The 22400-nt window shown below is 38.9% G+C and overlaps 1 protein-coding gene across 1 annotated transcript in view; it reads left to right on the plus strand.

Moving 5' to 3' along the window:
• LOC124155268 (phenoloxidase 1-like) overlaps positions 1-22400 on the plus strand; it is a 32116-nt gene that overhangs the window by 1048 nt on the left and 8668 nt on the right. Inside the window, exons 2-10 of the mRNA XM_046528987.1 lie at positions 2049-2067; positions 9532-9747; positions 12269-12471; positions 13181-13331; positions 14660-14755; positions 18316-18480; positions 18968-19096; positions 20137-20325; positions 21750-21888. Of these exons, the coding sequence (XP_046384943.1) occupies positions 2049-2067; positions 9532-9747; positions 12269-12471; positions 13181-13331; positions 14660-14755; positions 18316-18480; positions 18968-19096; positions 20137-20325; positions 21750-21888 (1307 nt within the window). The remainder of the gene's footprint in view (positions 1-2048; positions 2068-9531; positions 9748-12268; positions 12472-13180; positions 13332-14659; positions 14756-18315; positions 18481-18967; positions 19097-20136; positions 20326-21749; positions 21889-22400) is intronic.

The following is a 22400-nucleotide window of genomic DNA, read 5'->3' on the forward strand; positions in this document are numbered from 1 at the left end:
ACTTGACGTACGACGAAAACATCCTCAATTTGGGCTACATGAAAAATTTCAAGCTTGTGTTAACACACTACGCCAAATAATAGTTATAGCTTTTAATGAAAACCATACATTACCGTAATAATACCATATATTTTGATCAGCCGTTCATTTCCTCAATTGGACAGTATCGACAAATACATGCTACGAGTCGAAATTATTTTCCCCACTATATTCGATACCTTCTACAATTAAAACTTAAACTTTATTAAATTATAACACGGGCAGTCGACTTGAATTACTTGCCTGAAAACAAAGGATTTCTCCGAACGCCAATAAATTTTCCGAACAAATATGATTCACCACAAACGGTTAATGGAATATCCATGAACAACATCCCACATAGCACAAAATATCTTCAATGTCTTGGATATTTTAAATATCTTCTAGATGTCTAGAAAATATCTTCAATGTCTTGGATATTTTAAATATCTACAAGAAGTCTAGAAAATACCTTCAATGCCGTGGATATTATAAAAATCTTCTAGATGTCTAGCAATTGTCTTTTTGAGCGGAGACTCTTTTTGTACATGTCCAGTGAAATCAAAATTGATAGATAACTATGAGCAGTCTCAGCTTAGTTACCATCAGTAAACAAATCCAATTCAATGGAATAAAAGGTATGTCAAAATTCTAGTATATGCTAATTATAATTAATTTACTACTATTTTTTACTATGATAACAAATATTGCCATAACCTTTTACGTATCACAGTTATGTACTCATTCATATAAATATCATTCATTCATTGCCCTGATGATGTTTAAATACGTTGGCAAAAACTTGCATTAAAAATTCTTCTAAACCTACATGGCAAGACACTGAATCAATATTCATTGATAATGTTGCAGACTCCATTGAGAAATCTAAACGGAAATTGTAAGCTGCTTTGGTAACTTCCAACTTTTGAATTGGAGGAGGAAGCCCCCATTAGAAAGAAGTGAATGCCAGAGAGGTTCCATATTCCCAATATTCAGGAAGAATCCCCAGAAGGCACCCTACCATATCACCTCATGCTCCACCAGTATATACATATATATATATATTTAGGCTTTCAGTTGACAATAAGATCTTGTTGCACCGAAGAATATTATATTTCAGTCATTTATCCTGAATTTTCCTAATGGGTCCGGTTTGAATATGAATGTCTGGAAAATATCTTCTCAAAAATATCTTGTAGATATCAGAAAAGCGGACATACAGATATCTACAAAATATCTAGAAGATATTACAAGATATTTTCTAGACATTAGCTCCAGACATTCTAGATATTTTGTGGACATCTAGAAGATATTTTGTGCTATGAGGTATTAATGCAATATATATCATGTGGAATTCAATACAAATTGTTGCCTCTATAGGACACACAATTATGATTCAGTTTATCGGCACAGTTCAGGGTCTATCAAAAATTTCAGTGAGCATATTAAAATCAGCTGATACAAAAACAATAATTAGTGACACAACAGCACTTTTCACACGATTCACTATTGTTAGATTCACTTTTTCACAGCTGTTCCATCCATCCTCAAATTCACCACCACCTTCCTTGCTTTTTCCACATCTGCAGCTGAAATTTCGATACTATTCCATCAATACATGAAAGCACAGCTGTGACGTTGCCACCTACTTCATTTCCTAAACAGAGAATGAATACTGAAATTAGGGAGTCATATAATATAAAGCTAGCATTAGAAACTAAAGCTTCTAGTTCATACAGTAATACAATGAAAGTTGACACATATTTATTTTGATATGCAACAAACAAACAGACTTCGAAGCCTAACACAATTACGAAGAAAATCAAACATAGTTAGCTTTCAATGATTATTTCGTATAGCATATATCTCACGATAAAGGTCCCATCGGATATAGGTAAATGATTCAATATTTATTCCCGATAAATCATCATTATAGCAATGAAATTATGACCTAACCCACCTGTCTGAAGCCATTGTGAAATTATCACAACCACAACAAACAGCTGATTTCCTAAATGAGATTTTTAAAGCGTATTATATACATCCAAGGTTTTAATATAATTTTTAAATGTAAATAAAGCAACTATATATAATTGCAAGTCAATATTCCGTAAAATACATAAAAACATATCTTCTCCCTCATTGGTTGCGAAAACTGTTCAGAAAGTTTTTCAAATGGGAAGAGGCGGAGCTTTGAAATAGCTCGCGCAAGAAATAGCCAGATGATATTCCGAGCAAAATTATTACACCCCTTCATTCAGAATACGGGGTCGATGCAATAATGACCCACGGAATAGCATCAACTATTTATTGCATCGCTTATCCAGAATAGCAGCCCAAGTAGTTCTCCCAGGACTGGAAGTAGGGAAGGAAGCATTGTTGGAGGGGGAAGCTACGTGCGTACACAAATATTCTCTATTTTTCCTCACACCTCACACAGACCGCGAAATCCTTAGTCTCCTTAGTACGCCTTAGTAGTTCTGTGAATGCTGGTTTGGTTAGTGAGACAGTATCATCCTCTTTGAAGTGTTAATATGAAACGTGTTTACAGAAGCGGTGCGCAAAAAAGAAATGAGAAGAAGATGAAACTCTTTTATGTTAATAATATCTCAAAAACCTTTAGTGATTAGCTGAACATGAACAGTGGTTCCTGTATCGATTTACTACACAATGAGAGTTTAAATATAGATTCAGGTACGTTGGAATGTTCGTATTTTCATTTTAATAGTTTAAAAAATACCGTCTTATGACGCACTTCGAGTCAACTTTCCGTGCGGTTCTTTCTTCTCTCAACAATTGCGTTTATTTTTACTTCGTTTTGTACGCGTATTTTAATTTTTTGGACGCTTAGGTTTTATTTTCAATGTGCGTATTGCGCCAAACTTAAAGGAACGAAACGATCTACTATTTCACAACCCACAGCCTGATACCAAAGGCGGATCTAAGTTTGGACCACGGACTTAGAATAATCACAATAATAATATAATAATAATAATAATAATAAGAAGAAGAAGGAGAAGGTTTGGACCAAAGGGCGGGGGACCGGGCGTCTGGGGAATTCCCCCCTGTTTATTTGGGATTTTTAAGACTCGAAAACGGCCGTTTCTGGCAAATTCTTTGATAAATAAAGACACTACCGTGCACGTGTAGTAGGCCGTTTTGTCAATAAAAGTTTTATAGTGGTCATCTTCATCTGCATACTACCCCGCAAGCTGCCTCAATAGGCGTGTGGCGGGGGATGTCGGGACACCCGCCGTATTGATATGAATAGGAAATGATCTAACTAAATTACGCCTAGCATTTATTAAAGTCCTTTGTCATGCGTGGGAGATAACGAATTCCCGCACCTATCCGTTCGCCTAAATATCTCCATTATTTTATCGTTTTTGTCGTTCCTGGAAATTAAGTGGGGTAATAATATGATCTCCGTGTCGCTCTTGAAGATATCCATACTCAATTACTAAACTATCTAAGCTTACCGCGCAGCCTCCGAGTCTCTAGCGGCTCCCAACCAAATTCGTTTAACATCTTTGTAACGCTTTTTGTACGCCCTTAGCAGCTTTTGACGAGTCGCGAATATTGATAGTTTGGAGGGGATGAGGCCTTCATGAGGAAGGACCCCACGGAAACCTCTACTGTCTATCTTAAATATATCTCTGAAATATGATGATCCAAAAAAGGTAGGAAATTGATATCCTGAACTATTTTCTGGATTTTCTGCGGGCGCGTTGCTTCTGTTTATTTGACGTATGCATGCTCTCCGTGTTGATATTTCAAACCCCTGCTCATCTGCCACTCGAAGGGAGTTTTCGGATAGACTGTTGGATTCAAGTTCGGCTTCGCGTCAAATATCAGCAATATTTAAAGAATGTCAGTAGTGTAGAGTTGACCTTAATTGCCATTTTTTATTTCTTTCCTTAAGTTTGTAGAAGTTTGTTGTATTAATGCAGTTGTAATTATTTATATTGTCTGAATTTTTACGAGTCCCTGAACACATAATGACTCGAAAGAAACTAAACATAAATGAACTATTGATCGGGTTCGTTAATACTTGACAGTAACTGATAAAAATGCTTTTTAAACCGCAGCTTTTCTAATATAAATATCAAAATCAAAATAATTTAAAATATAAAAAATGTATTCGAATATGCTACTTGTTTTTTTTCTTCTCTACCTAACAGTTTTGATTGGCCAGCTGAATTATATGGACGAAACAAATCGTAAAAAAGTTATCCTTAAAAAATAGTTCGAGATATGTTTGATAATTCAAGCTTAAAATTTTCTGCAAAATTAGTAAATCAATTTTTTCACAAGTTTTTATCTACACTTTAAAACAATAGGCACCGAGTATGCATAAAGGGAACGTACTTGTGACTACATCTTAATACCATGCAATAATTAATTAGACATTATCAACGCATAACAACCAAAAGTCTTTGTTTCCCCAAAATGTGCTTCATAATATTTTACATTTTTACTTTTACTTTTTAGAAGCGTTATTCGAAAAGGTTATTTTTAAGGTTCATTAATTTCAGGGCATTTTCAAGGAGCAAATTCAATAAATAGATAATTGAACCATGATATATAATTATATGTTATAAGCTGTGAAGTTTCTACTTCTCATTATATTTTTTCTTACAAAATTTTGTTTTTAAAATGTTATCTTGTTTTTATAGCCAGAATAGCGTCAAAATCGTTTAACCGGGCATACAAAATCCTAAAATATTCCGGAGGGGGTGGAGGCGGGCGAATCCTCCGCTGAGGGGGGGGCAGCCGAGGGCCCCCCAGTCACCCCAGACCGCCCCTGTATCTTCCTTAAGGCCGCTTTACACTGTGAATTTTCATTCGAAAGATCATTCGAATGCTATTGCGAATGACCATCATTCACTGAGTATAACGGAAATTTCCTGCATTCGAATGAGCAATCGAATGAAATTTCGAGAATGTTCTAATTTGCTTGAATGATTTCCGTGAATGATATGAGCGCACGGCGTCCATCTTGCCATTGGCATCCACCTCGGAATTTTAAGATCATATATAAAAAATTTGGAAGCATATTAACCCATGCAATAGCTCAAATAATTAATATGTACTTTGAGAGAACATAAATTCACAAACAATTGTCTAAAGTGAGTAATTCGGATATAACATTAGGGATATTTAATGTATGAAAAAGTCGTTTTTTTCCTCGATTGCGTCTATGTTTTGTTTAATTTACAATTATCAAACTATATTTAATGATTTGAACGCTAAAGTTTGGGGTGAGATTCCCAGTTAATGACAAAATCTCCGTTTATTCGGTGAACGCATTCCAACCAAAACGAGCCGTGACATCATATTGGCCCACTTAGGAAGTCACAATCTCACAGGGTAATGTCACAGTCCACCTTTTTCCCCTGCACCGATATTTAAAGAACATCGATTTCTCTGTGGTGAAAAATTTAGGTACTTAGAAAGCCTTTAACTGTAATGGCGCGCAATATCCCACAAGATATCTTGAGAGCATTCGTATCCTTACGGTAATGAGGAAGTAGCAAGCAATTGGATCACTCTGAGCCAACTTCATTTTAAAAATTATGAGGATGCTGAAACGCACTCCTTCGAATAGAGCAGGTCCCTTCCTTTTTTCTCTTCCCGGTCCCTTTTTTCTCTCGCGCAGGAATGACCTTTGTTCGACTGCATTGTGAAGGCTGTGCACTCGAAGGGACCCCAAGCATAAATACTCATTGTCGACCGGCCTTCACCCTTGTGGAGCCTTTGTTTTAAGCTTATTATATTTTTTTTATTGTAGCGGGGCGCTGCGACGTCAATACGGGACTCGTCTCCATAGGGTAGGGTTTTTCTGAGCGAGAAAAACCGTGCAGTTTTGCCACAAATTATTTTTTCACTTACTTTATCGTTTACTGAATCGGAAGGGAGAAGACTTCGGGTAGCCATTTGAAGATTAAGTTTCCTTGTGATCATGTCTATAGCGCACTATGTTGAAGCATAATCATCGTCGCTCTGCAGCGAAAAAAAAACTTATTATGTGGTACTTCGTTAAGGGATCACAAAACGCACGTCTTATTAAAGCGGTTTTCCGCTATCAATTCGTACCGTTCTAATTCCCCTCATTACTTAGTACGTCATACCCCACCGAGAGTAAAAGCATCACAAAAGTATATTGAAGGGCACATGTAAACGAAGGGGTCCGTCGGCTGCGACTTCCAAAACAAATCACGCGGCCAGAAACGGTCGGAAATATCGTTAGAATCGAAATACATTATCGATAGTCGCACCAGTGCGCATCATTTCTGCATAGAAAATTCGCCGAAATCACTCACCGTGTAAAGCGGTACCGGCGAATGAATTTAATTCGAATGATCACCGTGTAAAGCGGCCTTTATATGCTCTTCTCCATGTATGTCATCACCTCGAGCCCCAAGTGTGTTTGGACCGCCCCACAGTGGGCTGAAATCGAAAAAAGCTGGACAAAACCTCAAAATCGATTTTTGTCGAGTGCGGAAATCGAAACTTTGCACAGTTTTTGTCAATACACTAGTGAATATTTTGTTACAAAGTGTTATTCATTGGTAATTTTTTCAAACAAATTACTTGGCCTCAAAGTTGAACAAATTTCGCAAAAATTGCCCTCTTTGAATTTTTTTCGAAATTCAGCGTGTTAAACTAATGCCACACCGTCTGTAGTAATTCAATATAAACAAAAATTATCAATAATAGTATGCGGTTTATTATTGTTAATTCTTGGCAACTTTCCTGACTCAGTTATATTATTTGTGGCCGATACGATACAAAATGGCAGACCCTGTTTTGTCGTCGAAATTTTGTGTTCGTGTAGGGTTATAAAAAATACCACCGAGTTACCTCCAGATATTTACACCACATGTACAAGAAAACCTATAGAGTATAATACCAAAATGAGAATTGCGACCACCTATGACACCGAAATAAAGATCGATTCTTCGAACGTGCGGCACAGTTCGCAGCTCGCTGTTGGCCACCGGTAATATCGTGCTCGACAGATTTTGGACCTTGAATCTTTTTAATCAGATTATTTGTATAAAAGCTATAATATGTTGGTACCACATTTTATTTCCATTTAATAAAACCTAATTTCTTCACTCTCTTGCTTTATTTATCGTCGATACGATACAAAATGGTGGACTCTGTTTTCTGTCGTTATTTTGTGTTCATTTGGCATTATAAGAAAAGGATCACCGATTTACCTCGAGATATTTACGTTAAATGACAATAAAACGATTTAAAGTGTCCATCCAAAGAAATCAACTACGACCGTTAGCATCAAGTAAAATAAAAAATCGATGTTTTTTGCCGCGCGCGCAGTCCGCGGCAGCTCCCTGATGGTATTGAATACCGTAACACGGCGTAATTTACAATTCATATGGTGCAGTTTAGTAATTGCAACTGTGAGTCTTGGAGGTTCATATTTAACGGCAGTGTGAAATAAAATGTAACCAGCATTTTATTTAAAATAACTAGAATTTTTTCCGTGCATATTTCAGTTGACATTAGAACTGTTGGTTATAGTGAAATTCTCAGAGTGATCCATTTATTCTCAATATTTGCTATAATATACTTAAAATCGCGAAGAAGAGCATTAAAAAGTTAAGGATTTCATAGATCACATCTGAAATGATATAAATTATGGTTAATAGCACTTAATATTGCTTATTTCTCCGTATAATCCGGATCACTCCGACCATCAGAGACGAGAGTGGCGACTTGAGTAAACAAATTTAACTGCGCAGTGGATGATAACACTCCTAGAGGAATAACTGGAGAATCCCCGATGTTAGTTTTCGTGGTTATTTCTTTGATTGATTTCTCTTACATGCTCTGACGATTCGGACGTTCGCGGACCAAATTTCTCACTCTGTCTCTCTCTTCCTTAGGCTGAGCGGTTCCAAGATGTTGCAAGTGACCTGGGCACGCGGTTCGGTCAGTACAGGAACGTGAGGGTCCCGGTGAGGAACATCACGCTTCCCGACCTCTCCCTCCCCATGCGCCTGGGCCGCCACGAGAACTTCTCGCTGTTCCTGCCCTGGCACAGAGAGATGGCCACCAGGCTCATCGAGATCTTCATGGGTGAGCATAATTCTCCATCCAAGCCTTTTTAACTTAACAAATGCCTATCAATCTTCATGGCCTCTTTTCATTTGAATTCAACGCTAACTTTGAAGCGAAAGAATTTGTAGAATTGATTTTTCAGAATTATTTTGTTCCTTCCCGGCATCTGATACTCATGAAATCTTCTCATGTTTCCACCGGGTGAGTTTCTTGCATGCCTGCAAGAAAATCATCCGGTGAAAAACCCCAGAAGATTTCAGAAGTTATTTTTAAGTGTATTTCTACGCATTTGGCTATTGAATATTGCCATTATTATTAAAGTGTTCTACCGATTAAGGTAGGTTTCCATGGAGTGCTTAAGAAGAATTCCGGGAGCCTCCCCCTACATCATGCACTTCCCTCTTCAGTGCACAATAAGACCTACTACTTTTCATTCTATCTAAAAATCCTATTCTTTTCCTTCCCCTCCCTCGTTTACCTAACATTCTTCCCTCTAACACTGTTTTCAACATCCCATCCCCGCTAAGTACTCGCTCCATCCATACCTTCTCCTAGTCTTTGCAAGGATTTCGCATGATAAGGACCCCGAGGACCTTGCCGACCTCGTTGCAACCTACGACACCCGCCCTTAAGGGCTAGGTCCCTCGATTCCATCCGAGGCTAGTTTGATCAAACTCCAAGGAGGACCTTGCAGACCTCACTGCTGTGATCAACACCCGCCCTTTGCGGACAGGTCCCGGTCGATGAGATTCCGAGGCTCATTTGGTTGTACACTATGTTTTCAGGGAAGAGATAGTTGGTAAGGTTTCCCACTTCCATTCCAACAGTGTTTTTTACGTGACACCATCACGTGGACTACCTTTCGTCTGGCTCCTACCCTTCGACCTATCTGGCATGGGTGGCCCTACCGGGAATAATTGCGAATTAATCCCGCCATCGCAGCTCTAGGAGTCATAGTAACGCGCAAGCCTTTCCACCACGACAAGGTTGTAGCCCAAGGGAAAGGCATTGTAGGTAGCCCAAATATTGCCATATCAGTTTTATTAAAATCATCATCAGTAGTCAACAATCCTAGAATTGGTTCGACGCAGCTCCCCATTTCTCTCCTCTATCCTCTAACCTTTTCAAAGCTACATATTTCTTCTGTTTTACATCATTTATAACCTGTCCTATGTAACTCTTTCTACCAATTAAGGTAGGTTTTCATGGAGTTCTTATGGCAGCCGCCCCTGCACTCATGGACTTCCCCCTTCAGTTCATAATAAGGCGGACTTCCTTTCATTCTATCTAAAAATCCTTTTCTCTTCCTTCCTCTCCCCCGTTTACCAAGCGTTCTACCCTCCAACACTGTTTTCAACATCCCCTGAATTAGCCATCATGAATTGGCACCTGACAAAGTGAAAATTTCTTCTCTTAGAAATGGAGACCTTCGATGACTTCCAGGCCGTATCCGTCTACGCCCATGACCGAGTCAATCCTTACATGTACGTCTACGCCATGTCTGTGGCCATCCTTCACCGTCCGGACACCAGGGGTCTACAGCTGCCACCCCTGAGCGAGATGCTGCCCGAGAAGTTCATGGACGGAGGCATATTCGACAGGGCACGCGAGCAATGCCACGTCCGCAATGAAGGCACCAGGGTAAGCAAGCTACTTCTCCCGAAACATAACTATTCTCCCCTGATGAGGGCACGTTTGTGTTGAAATCCGATTCCTCTTGTTGTTTCAAAAAGAATGCATTGATACTAAGTAACCTATCGCTGTGTACATTCCCATAACAATCAATCGATCAAAGTCCGCACCGAAAAAACACCTGAGTACATGTAATCTACATCTACCGAAACATACTCTCCTGATGACGGCACAGTTTTTTTGACATCTGAGTCGTTTTGTTATTTAAAAAAGAATGAACAGAAACTAAGAAACTTATAGCTATGAAAATACCCAAAACGTCAAAAATGATTCCATCAACGTCAATTCTGGCATTTTTCTTCAATGGCTTTTTCAGCTGATTAAAGTCAATTACAAATTTCTCAATGTTTTTATGGTGTATTCTGTCCATTTTTATCGTTCAACGTTCGGAAAACGGTTGTAAATAGATTCTTAACGATGATGAAATGCATGGGAACTTCGTCAAAAAAAGACTCGAGGGATATGACAGGAGATATGTGGTAGAGACTGTGGTTTTTCAAATAACGAAGGAACCATTCACCAATGATATAACCAATTGATGAGAAATTCAATCATTCCACCCATCTACCTGCAGATCAGCGCCAAGCACTAGGTATACTTCAGGTCTTTTCTTTTTTTGAGATCCCGCCAGACTACACGGCAACTACATTCACGTCAAAAATCAAAATTCGAGTTTTGAATGATCGCGGCATTTAAATTTGCAGTCTATACCCATGATATATAATAAACCCTTAATTAAAATACTGAAAGATAGGCGTTTTGTGAGGCCAACACCAACCACAAGTAAGGTGAAAAAAGGAGGGGAGTTCAAAACATTGAATCTTTTGAGTTCGCTTTAATTATAGGTGAGGAGTGCAGCGATCACAAGCCTGAGCGAGTTTCCATGCGCACATACTCCATTTTAGTTTCATGAAGTCTTCGGGCTAATTCTTAAAGATCTTGATGAGAATACGGCCCAAAAAACTTACCATTAGCGCTTACTCACGATTCTGTGGCCACGCCTAAGGTGCCTTTGATATTGCCGTCCCGGTTGAGTCTATTGGCTCAACACATCCAGCCAATTCACACAAACAAGTTGTGCACGTTTGTTTGCGTTGTCGTTGTTATGTGTGTTTTTTGTGAAAAAGGGAAACCTAAACCAACATCGTGACAACTGAACAATATGACATTTGCTCAAAACGTGCAAAAATTAAGAAATAGCAGCATTATATGTGTTTTCATAGAATTGCATTTGATTCTTATTATTGTTTCATTTTTCCTTTTCGATATATCTTTTTCTTATATTTTTTAATACAAACATTGCTATCTTTTTCTTATAAATTGCTCTTTTTTGTTTTTATTTGAATTTGCAAATGAGAATTCAAGATATTATCTTTTTTATTTTCCCACTTTTTTTACGAGTAATAATTATTTTCAAACCTAAGATTAGGAGGAGGTTGAGGCAAACAGGATGAGTTCCAAAATTAATGCAATTGAATTTCCTGCGCAGCTCATATTGTTCAAAGTGGGATCAAACTACGTGTAGTATGTGGATTCAACGCTAAGCTTTGCAAGGAATTCAGTTTCATTGCTATCTAAGCTGTGAAAGCTGCAGGACGGCACTTAATATTAACCTCAGCGCGCCGACCGTGTTACGAAAAAAATGGAATCGACAATCGAGCAAAGTTTAAGTTTCATGATAAACTTAAAAAATCTCTTGAGAAGACGAACAAAATGATTCGTGAAGCTTACGGGGAAAAGGCTTTCTCCTACTCTCAAGTTCTAAGGGGCTTAAAGGACTTTAAGAAGGGCCGGGAAGTGGTGAATCCCCAAAATGGCCAGAATAAGCAAATCAAAAGTGAAATCAGTGTTCGTCGTCTTTTTAGACAGCAAAGGAATGGTAAATAAGGAATTTATTTCTTAAGGAAAGACAGTAAATGCCACCTATTAGATTTAAGTGCTGGATAGACTTAAAAAGGGTTTTAATGACGCGAAAAGACATCCATCACATGGTTATTCCATCTCGACAAAGCACCTTGCCACAACGCTGTTGGAGTCCGCAAGTTCCTAGCGAAAAGTTCCCTACCTCCTATAGTCCAGAAGTCACCCCAGCAGAATGTTTTCGATTACCTCATATTAAGGAAGCCCTGAAATAAACCAATTTTTCGTCCTTTAAAGGGAGACAGGAGGACCTTGGGATAGGTCCCCGAAGAATACCTTCCTAAGCGCGCACCGGTTATGCCCGGTTCGCTAAAAAAAAAACATAGGTAGAACCCCAAAGGAAGCACTTTGAAGAATTTAAAGTTATGGTTAATGAGTTTCTTGATAAAAAAATTATTGCATTACTTTCAGAACTCACTCTACATAGGATAGACTCATAGAAGAGTGATTTATTTGGGTAGTGTATAGGCAGTTTTGGTACTTCGTTTGTAATCCCAATTGTCCTAGCGACTCGATATCGATATACTCGAGCTCTATTCTTGGCACGCAGGTGCCGATCGAGATTCCGCGTGACTACACTGCGAGCGATCTGGAAGAGGAGCACCGCGTGGCCTACTTCCGAGAGGACGTGGGCATCAACCTCCACCATTGGCACTGGCACCTCGTCTACCCCTTCCAGGCGCCACTCAACATTGTGCGGAAGGACAGGCGCGGAGAGCTCTTCTTCTACATGCACCAGCAGATCCTGGCCAGGTGAGGAACACCCCCTCTACAATAAGTCCAACGTAGGCTGTCCCCGATGAAGTCCGTGTCCACGGGAATACAAATGGTATTCCCGACGTCAACCTAACTACCCCCTTACACATTTGGTCGGAAACTGAGTGATGAAATGTTACCATATTGCTTCAAAACCTGTCTTTATTCATTTCCCATGCATCCGCGAATCGCTGATGACACTATTTTTCAGTGCTACATTCGGATACTAGCCTCAAATCTTTATAGTGGGCACAGTTTGGACGGATAGTGTTCAGTGCCCCGGGCGACTATTGTTTAAAGCAGGTCAATATCAATTTCGGGTTTCTCGCCATCCTTTGTTTATTTATTTATTTTTCATTTATCATCATCGCCCCGAAAAAACTCATTCAAGGCCTTTTACATTGGAGGAAATAACATGAAACAAAGACTATCACATACAACCATTCCCTGGGTAGGGGCATACTACCCAGGCGGGACCCGAACCCGCGACCTTCGCCTTGGCAGGGGAGGACTTAACCTCGCCGCCACCGAGGTCGGCTAATAATTCGCCTTTTCGTCATAATTAAGAGGATCCAATTCTATTTGGTGTATTTCTAACCTGGAAGGAGGTGACATTGCCATGGTAAAAAATCCCAAATAAACATAAGGGTTGTAGAGATTGTTCCTCACACCTATTTTTTTTGTCACCCCGAAACACACCCGCCAGATACAACTTCGAGAGGCTGTGCAATCGTCTTGGTCGCGTCAAGCGTCTGCTCAACCTGCGAGAGCCCATCGAGGAAGGATACTTCCCCAAGCTGGACACTTTGGTCGCGAGCCGCAACTATCCGCCAAGGCCATCCGGATCCAAACTAAGCGTGAGTGCTCCAATGTGAATTGATATGAGTTATTTCTTGAAACTGATAAAACAAACCCTTTTCTGTTTACCAATGACATTGCTTGATTATGGCGTCAGTTTATGTTACAAAGGCGTAAGGCGTTTAAGGCGTTATACATCCCAAATAAAACACCGTTTGAGCGAAAGTCATACATTTTGTTAACTATGGAGATAAAGATATTAACCTGAGTTTCAGAGTTAATTTGTCATTTAATATCGATTCCGCAAATTTTTTACCTTTAGGGTCTCAGATTTCGATGAAAATTTCTGTACGAGTGTATATCCACCTCAAACTGGAAACTCTGAGACTTTTATGCGAAAAACTTTTTTCGCATTTAAATATTATCACACTTTGCCAAAAAATCATACGTTAACCGTATTATTCCTTGTATTTCACCACCAAATTATCGTAGAGCCGTAATTTATGGCTTTTTTTAATTAAAACTAAAAATGTGACATAAAATTTGTCAAAATTAAATTATTCTCATTTCTCACTATATGTATGGTTAAATGCTTAAAATAATAGCTTACTTTTCTTAAATAATCCATCTCAAATTTGGCCCATGATTATATTTCAAAATTTAGCTATATCTAGTCACAGTCCGTCTCCCTCCGTCCGTCTCCCAGAGCTCCATCACAAGGTTTACTTGATTCATGTCGGTGGAGCAGAGGGCGGTGCGCGTGCCTTTTGTTTTTTCAGAGTGCCAATTTGTTTATTCTTGCTCCTCTGCGTTCAGAGCATCCGATGTTTCTCTGCCTTTACGGAGTTTCATGCATGATAATCATCTGTTAGTGTAAACCGATGAGAACAGGTCTTTTTTGCATAAGCCATGGCTGCATTGGAGACAGCTGATATCTCCATTCATGTATTCCATAATTTTAGATCATTTGCTGAACTAGGAGAATATGCAAATTATTACTTGAAATTTTTATCTCTAAGTTGACTTTGAATCATCGATTTCTATTTTGGTACGCGGCTTAAAAATATCAGTTAAGATAAGAGAAAACGTGCATTATTAAATGTAAAATATTTTAGGACTTTTTTCTTGAAAATAATTCCGAATCAGTAGTGATTACTGTTAAAATCCATTCCAAGTCTAAGATCAAGTTCGAAGCCCAGGTATGTAGGATTGTAAATTTGGTAATTGGAAGAATAACGAACTATTCAAATCGATGAATATATATTGGTGCTAAATAGTTCAATGGATGAATAAGTCTGATCTCTTATCAGTGTGATCAAGTTAAATTAGTTATTGCTCATGCAAGTCCATCACAATGATTCGGGACTGTTTTTCTTCTTTCTTGCAGGACATCAACCGCGACAAGATAAGGTTAGACATTGCTGACCTGGAGCGGTGGAGGGACCGCATCATCGAGGCCATCGACCTCGGCAGAGCGATCAACGTAAGCGCAATCGCTCCCTCTATTTTTGCATTCACACATATCTGTATCATGCACACATCTCACATATCTATAGAGAATGGAAAAGAACAAGCCAACGTTCGTTGCGTTTGTGGACTTAGAGAAAGCATTTGACAACGTGGATTGGAGCACAATGCTTGGAATCCTAAAGGAAATTGGGGTACTTTATAATGACAGAAGAATTATCCACAGTTTATGCAAAAACCAAGTAGCGGTGATAAAATCAGGGCCCAGCTGTGAAGAAGCAAGAATTTGGAAAGGAGTGCGACAAGGCTGTACATTGTCACCAGTAATTTTCAACGTTTACATTGAGAAAGCCATTAATGAAATCAAAGAAAAGGCATTGGGAGTGAATATCCATGGATAAAAAATTAGCATGCTAAGATTTGCCGATGACATAGCCGTTATAGCAGAAACAGAGACGGATTTGAAAAATATTCTGGTTAATATGAGTAGGGTAATGGGCAGATATCAACTGAAAATAAGCACGAAGAAAACCAAGATCTTAGTATGCAGCAGAAGAGAAGAAGTCAAGACTAACATTAAAATAGGGAAGCAAAAACTGATAGAGGTGGATGAATTCTGTTATTTGGGAAGCAAGATAACTAATGACGGGAGAAGTAAGAAAGAAATTATCAGCAGAATAGCCCAGGCGAAGAGACCATTCCACCAAAAGAGAGACTTGCTTACAGCGGGAAACATAAATATGGAAGTAAAGAAACAATTTATAAGAACCTACATATGGAGTATGCTCCTATACGGAAGTGAGGTATGGAGAATGACCGCAGCGGAAAAAGCAAGGATAGAGGCCTTCGAAATGTGGTGCTACAGAAGAATTATGAAAATTAAATGGATCGACCGAGTTAGTAACGAGGAAGTCCTAAGAAGAGTAGGAGAGAAGAGAAGCCTCATGAAAACTTTAATAAGAAGACGGAACAACTTTATAGGCCACATCTTGAGACATGATGGCCTGATGAAGACAATCATCGAAGGGCAAGTGGAAGGCAAGAACGGAAAAGGAAGACTTCGAACAAAATATATGGAACAAGTAAAGAGAGATGTGAATGAGAAGAAATACGTAGGTGTGAAAAGATTAGATGATAGGAGAATAGAGTGGAGAGCTGCGTCAAACCAATCCTAGGATTGTTGACCAATGACGATGACACATATCTGTCAGCCACTTCTCTCCGCACGAAGCCTTAGTGGCTTATCGCCATCACGCATTCATTGGGAAAATTGATAATATCAGGGGTCACTTTGCGGAACTTGGAACTCATGTTGAAAAACTTTAAAGGTATTTTCGCATAAAATTGATTTATCTACACACACGGTTTCGATATCACGGAAAATTAAAGTCAGTGAGCGCTCAAAGCGCTACCACGACAGTGGTGAAGTTTTCCCCTGAATACGACCACTACGTAGAAGCTCTGAGTGAGCGCTCAGCCACAGAAGTTGAGCGAATCAGCGTTGCATAGATGTTAAACGAATTAGGCTGGGAGCCGCTAGAGGCTGCGCGCTAAGCTTATATTGCTTGAGGAATTGAGAATGGATATCTTTGAGAGCGACACGCAGCCCATCGTATTACAACCCAACTTTATCTCCCTCTGTGGTTCTTCTTCGCAAAATGGGCGGAATGGTGGAATGCAGACATTACCTATCGTGATTACAATGCCACATCCCTAAAAAAATCTTAAACAAAAGAAAAACCAGAAAACTATTGGAAGGCGCCACCGTTACGATATGAATCATGTCAGGAGCAAGGCAAAAGTCATCCGACTCATCTGAGTTGGGCGAGTACATTTCGTGCTTCCTTTGTTTAATCGTGATGGAGGTTTCTAAGAAATTATGGCATCGAGTCTCTTCATTGGTCAGGTAACACTAGCCTGCGATTTTTCTGTTTTTTTACTCCGCAATAATTGATTCTCATGTACCTTCGTGCGCTGAACCCGAAAATTACCTTAGTTTAGTTCGATCAGGTTTGATTTTATTGCAATTCGCAATGTGCAAAATGTGTTGTATAACGAAAAATATCACAAGTATGAACCTAAATTTGAATTAAAATAGTTTGCCTTTAAAGCGTATTACTTTTTGGCTTGTACTAAATAAAATAAAATACAATTTAAAATCAATAATATAAAATAAATTTTAAAAATTATATGGGACAAAAATAGAGCACTCATTATTTTAGTTTTTGTGCCGACATCTCTTTGGACCAGCCATGTTTTGTACCAGGCTATCCCTTGAATGTGCTCCCCTGGAATCCTAATAGGATGAGATATAACTGACTTCACCAGATTAATATCTTTTTCTCGTGTAAGTCACTAGATACCATGATATTTTCTCTCTACGGAGCAGTTTCCCAATCAACTCTCGCTCGGATATTCTATTAAAAAACGATGAAAGCCCTCCGTAAAAATTTTCAATGCATCATGCGCAGTGGTGCCGACTTACAAAAAATATTGGGGGGGCCCAAACCGGAGACATTGCCCTAGTAAATGTTACATGTAGTGGATTTTAAGTTTTTAAGCATTTTAGAAGAGTCATACGATCGACAATAGAACCCTGATCACTCTAATCTCGATATCTGGACACTCCGGGGAAAATCGACAAGTCTTACAAATTTTTTCCTCACATCTGTAACGAATTTTTGGAGGGGCTCGGGCCCCCTCAGGCCCCATGGAGTCGGCGCCACTGAATTCATGCGCACGGATAGATTTTAAGGGATTGGAGAATGAGAAAACAAATTGGAAAATCATTAAATATTACACATTACCACCGTGCGCGGCTTTAGTTCAGGTTTGAGGTTCTCAACCCGTTGAGGCTTCTTTGAAGTACTTTCTTCCTTATGCTGCCATCTTGGATGGATCCGGAGAGCCTATCAACTAGTATCATAATCCTCGGTACATTGCTATTGGGATTCAGGAACCTGGATACCGTAGTCATCTGCTCAATGGCCCGGTAAGCCAAAGGTCCGTGCTTTGATTCCCGGTTATATTTGTCATGAAAATTTATGTTAAATTCACGGCCGTTCAAATGGCAGGATCGAGATATTACTCAAAATGGAGAATGCGTTACCGTTAGACGAAAGACGAAAACATTAAAGGTGAACCCATACGCGAAATATTTTAACAATAAAAAAACACATATTTATGGGCTGGGCATGTCAATGATTAAGTTTTTCACCGATTAATCAATCATGTATTGACATTTTTTTAAAATAAAATCAGGCTAGGTTCATTTCTTGCGTTTCTCTTTGTAACAGGTTACGGAAGAAGAAATGACAACACTTTCTTTCAAATTGATTAAAGAGCCGGAGGGATTTCGTAGTTGAAAAAAAGTCACATCCTGAAGTAGCAATGCTGAATTTACTTTTCGATAATATCCAATTGTAACAGCATTCATGATTTGGCTGTTATTCGTTTGAAGCCTTCAAAAATTCTACCCTTGCATGAAATAAAATCTCACCCATACATGCATTGATGCGATAATTATTCAAATTTGGATACTCATGCCACACTGTCTCATTTTTCCTCTGTCTACAGACAAAGGGAGAGGTCGTGGAGCTGACCGAGGAAGGAGGAATCGACATCCTAGGGGACATCGTGGAGGCCAGCATCCTCTCCATCAACCCCAGTCTCTATGGCAGCCTGCACAACATGGGACACTTCCTACTCGCGTTCCCGCACGACCCAGATCAGCGCCACCTGGTGAGTTGACTCAGAAAAGGTTTCTATCATTAATGCGAGTTGTATGATCCAGAAAATACGAAGTCTAGGAAACAATTGCTCTCCTTATAGCAAAAACCAGTACTTTAATATTCGAGGTAAAGTTATGTTGTTAAGTAACTAATAATCAACCATTATCAAAAAATCAAAAATTATAAAATCAAAATATGTTTTATATATAGCAATAAAAAAATGAGATTTCTCGTGATTAATTATGATATTATTATATAGATACCGTCGAGTACTAGGGGTAGTTTTGGCACCAGCTGTTAAATCACTTGATTCGAAAAAACCTAGATTTCTTAGCTTTAATGCTGGTAAATATTTCACGATATGGATCGATATTTAACATTACCCTTAATTCGCTGATGCGAACGTCTTTTGTTGACTGTCCAGAACGTGTTTTGTTGATTAAGTTAATCTCATTAATCTCTCGTGCTTCTCTCAACTGTCACACCTTATCTTGCAGGAAACCTTCGGCGTGATGGCCGACCCGACCACAGCCATGAGAGACCCCGTCTTCTACCGCTGGCACGCGTTCATCGACGACCTCTTCCAGATCCACAAGAGGAAACTGCCGAGTTACCCAGACAATAAGGTGCGTCACCTTCTTCAGTTGAAATTCGCCTACTCCATCGCTCTTTAAACACATAATCTTTGAGGCACATGAAAAACATTCCTGGAAACGCAAGAACGCAACACTTTTTTTTCGATATCTGTTACATTATCGATGAATCGTTTCTAAAAAAAACATGAAATAAAAAAATAAGGTGCAGTTTTTGTGATAAACTGATATTTATATAACGTGTTGAAAATATATTGTCATGTCCACGTGAATTAGAGGGCATTATTAAGATAAGTACGTATGACTTTAAAGCGCCAAAGCAATAATTCTGCTTTGTAATGCTTTAGTTCGAAGTAAACTTGATTGTAAGGGCCCCTCATACACAATAATGTATCGAAATGTTGAAAATAACTCACAAAAAATTTGGGCCACTTTTCTGCAGAGAGCATAAGATGACACCCTAACTATAAAAACAGGAGCACATCACACACAAATTTGTTGAACTTTTATAAATTCATACAACCAAATGAAATAAGTTATGGCTGTATGTCACAATATGATATTATTAATACTGGATTTTATTGCAATGTTTAATAAATTGAATGTTTATTCCCCAGAATTTAATCAAAGATATAATAAAAAAATTCATTAATTTCAGAAAGATAAAAAAGTATGGAAATTCTCCTTTTCCTAAGAATGTGTATAGAATACAATAAAGCTTGTATGCACTTGGATTTTTCATTAAGTTATTGTTGTTTTGAATCGATTGTGACTTTGATAATTCATAAAAATAACTTTTCGAGGTAAATGAGAAAGTAATTTGAATGAATTTAGTTTGAGTTTCGTATTTGTGTGGAGCTAGCATGTGAATTGTAAGTCAACCTTATGATTCAAGAAAATCTGTTTGGATAATTTTGTATTAAGAGGTATTAGGGTGTTGCATGGGAAAGATGAAAATTTTCCAGGCGAAATATTATTTTTATATCTTGTGTAAAGAAATGCTTTCCTACAATACACTGAGAGAGCATTACATAAATAAAAGGAAGGTCTCATATAATTTCTTCCCAACACAGCTGGACTACCAGGGAGTGAGGATAACCAACATCGAGGTCACCACCAAGGGGGCAGGCAAGAACGAGATGACAACCTTCTGGGAACAGAACGACATTGATCTTTCGCGAGGACTGGACTTCACACCTCGCGGGCCCGTCTTCGCAAGGCTCACCCAACTGCAGCACGAAACATTCACGTACAAGATCCAGGTAAAAACAAACGATGCTTCTACCCGGTCAACAATCCTAAAAATTGGTTTGACGCAGATCTTCACTCGATTCTCCTGTTACCTATCTCTCATCGCACCTACGCATTACTTCTCTTTCACATCCTTCTATACGTATTACAAATATTTTATTCGAAGTCTTCCTTTTCCATTCTTGCCACCTACATGTACCTCTATAATTTACTTCATTGAGCCGTAATGCCTCAAGATATGACCGATCAACTAGTTCCTACTTCTTATTTTCTTCTCTAAATACTACTTCTATAACTTCTTATTAAGGTTGTAATTAAGCTTCAATTTTCGCCTAATCTTCTTAGAACTTCCTCATTGCTCACTCATTTGATTCATGTGATCCTCATCACACCTCTGTAGCACCGCATTTCTAATACCTCCACTACTTATTTATCCGCTGTAGTCTTTTTCCATGCCTCTTTTCCGCAGAGAAGCACACTCCAAATGTCAGTCACGATAAATTGTTTAAGCAAATGTTTAAATTTCCCGTCATAATCATATCCTTCTTTTTGTGCAAAGTTCTCTAGGACATGGCTGTTCTAATAATTCCCTTCTTCCAGTTTTTGTTTCCCAATATTTTTTTGTTTTATAGTTTCAGAAGTATCTGTGTCCAAAATTTCTCCGCGACAATCCATTCGCTTGTAATGTAATCAACCCTGCGCTGATTGGCTTATTTCAATTACCTGCAGTGAACTTCTATCATTATTTGATGGAATTGTATCCTTGCGGTAGACTCGCGTTTCATTGAACGATGCATGCTTAGTGAGAGCCCACACCACCAACATACATTTTGCACAAGTTACTTTCTACTCGATGTCCGCAAACTGCACATGCAGCGTGTTGTTTGCTGCATGCTGTAAAAAATTCACACCCCCAGCCAAATAACCTTGAAGTGGCTGGCAGATTTTTATTATTATTTAAGTATTCTACCGGTCAGGGTAGGTTCATAAGGGTCACTTCGCCGACCACTCCGGGCTGTCTCCCCTCCCAAACGAGAGTCCCTTCTTCAGTTCACCGAAAGGCCTTCTCCCTTTCATTCTATCTAAGTATCCTATTCTCTTCCCTCCTCTCCATCGCTCATCTAATATTTTTCCCTCAAACACTGTTTTCGACATCCCCTCCCCGCTCACTATTCGCTTTATCCAAACCTTGTCTCTTTCGCATTTCAACTAGAATCTACCTTTCCTTACCTACCATACGCAGCACTTGGTCGTTCCTCCTCTTTTTCACCTTATCCGTTGTTCGTTAGATAGATGTAGAATCGGATAGGATGTATCAATGTGAACGTCATCACTGATCCCTGCATTTCACCTCCCTCCATACATTTCACTGAAGTTCCGTCTTCAATATTCCCAATCATACAAGGAACTTTAAACTCTTGTTTCCCGCCCACAGGTGGAGAACACGTCCAACTCGGAGCGAATGGGCACCGTGCGAATTTTCCTCGCCCCCAAGTTCGACGAGAGGGGTCAGCCGTGGCTTTTCTGTGACCAGAGGCTGATGTTCATTGAGCTGGACAAGTTCGTCGTCACTTGTAAGTGCTGCCTGAATTTCTCCCATTCAGAGTCGCGATTCCTCTATGCCATATCATATATAGCGAGGCTATTACCTTAACATTGTAGCTATAATTCAGTTTATTTAAACGCCACCAAATATGATGGGTTATTCTGAAAAGATACTTATTTTAAAAGGTAATATTTTATATAACTGAACCGTAGAAGTAAAAATTCCAGAGTTAATCCAACTGAACTATTTTGCTGGATTTGAAAGCCTGGAATGAGGTAATGTTTTTGAGTGGCTGATTGTTCACCTTTCCAATATTATAAGCTTTTGACTGCTTGTTCATTATTTTTTATAACTATAAGCGATTTCAGCGAAAAGTAGTGTTTCAAAGAAAACGAACTATTACATTAGAGACAAGATGCACATATATATCGTGCTCTCTGCCTATGTTAATTTCAAAACAATACAACACGTGTTTCAACTGTCTAGCAGTCATCTTCAGGCACATACTCTGAAACACATGTTGAAGAGTTTTAAAATAAA

The sequence above is a fragment of the Ischnura elegans genome, chromosome 3, assembly GCF_921293095.1.
Source record: "Ischnura elegans chromosome 3, ioIscEleg1.1, whole genome shotgun sequence".
In the NCBI taxonomy this organism is placed as follows: Eukaryota; Metazoa; Arthropoda; class Insecta; order Odonata; family Coenagrionidae; genus Ischnura; species Ischnura elegans.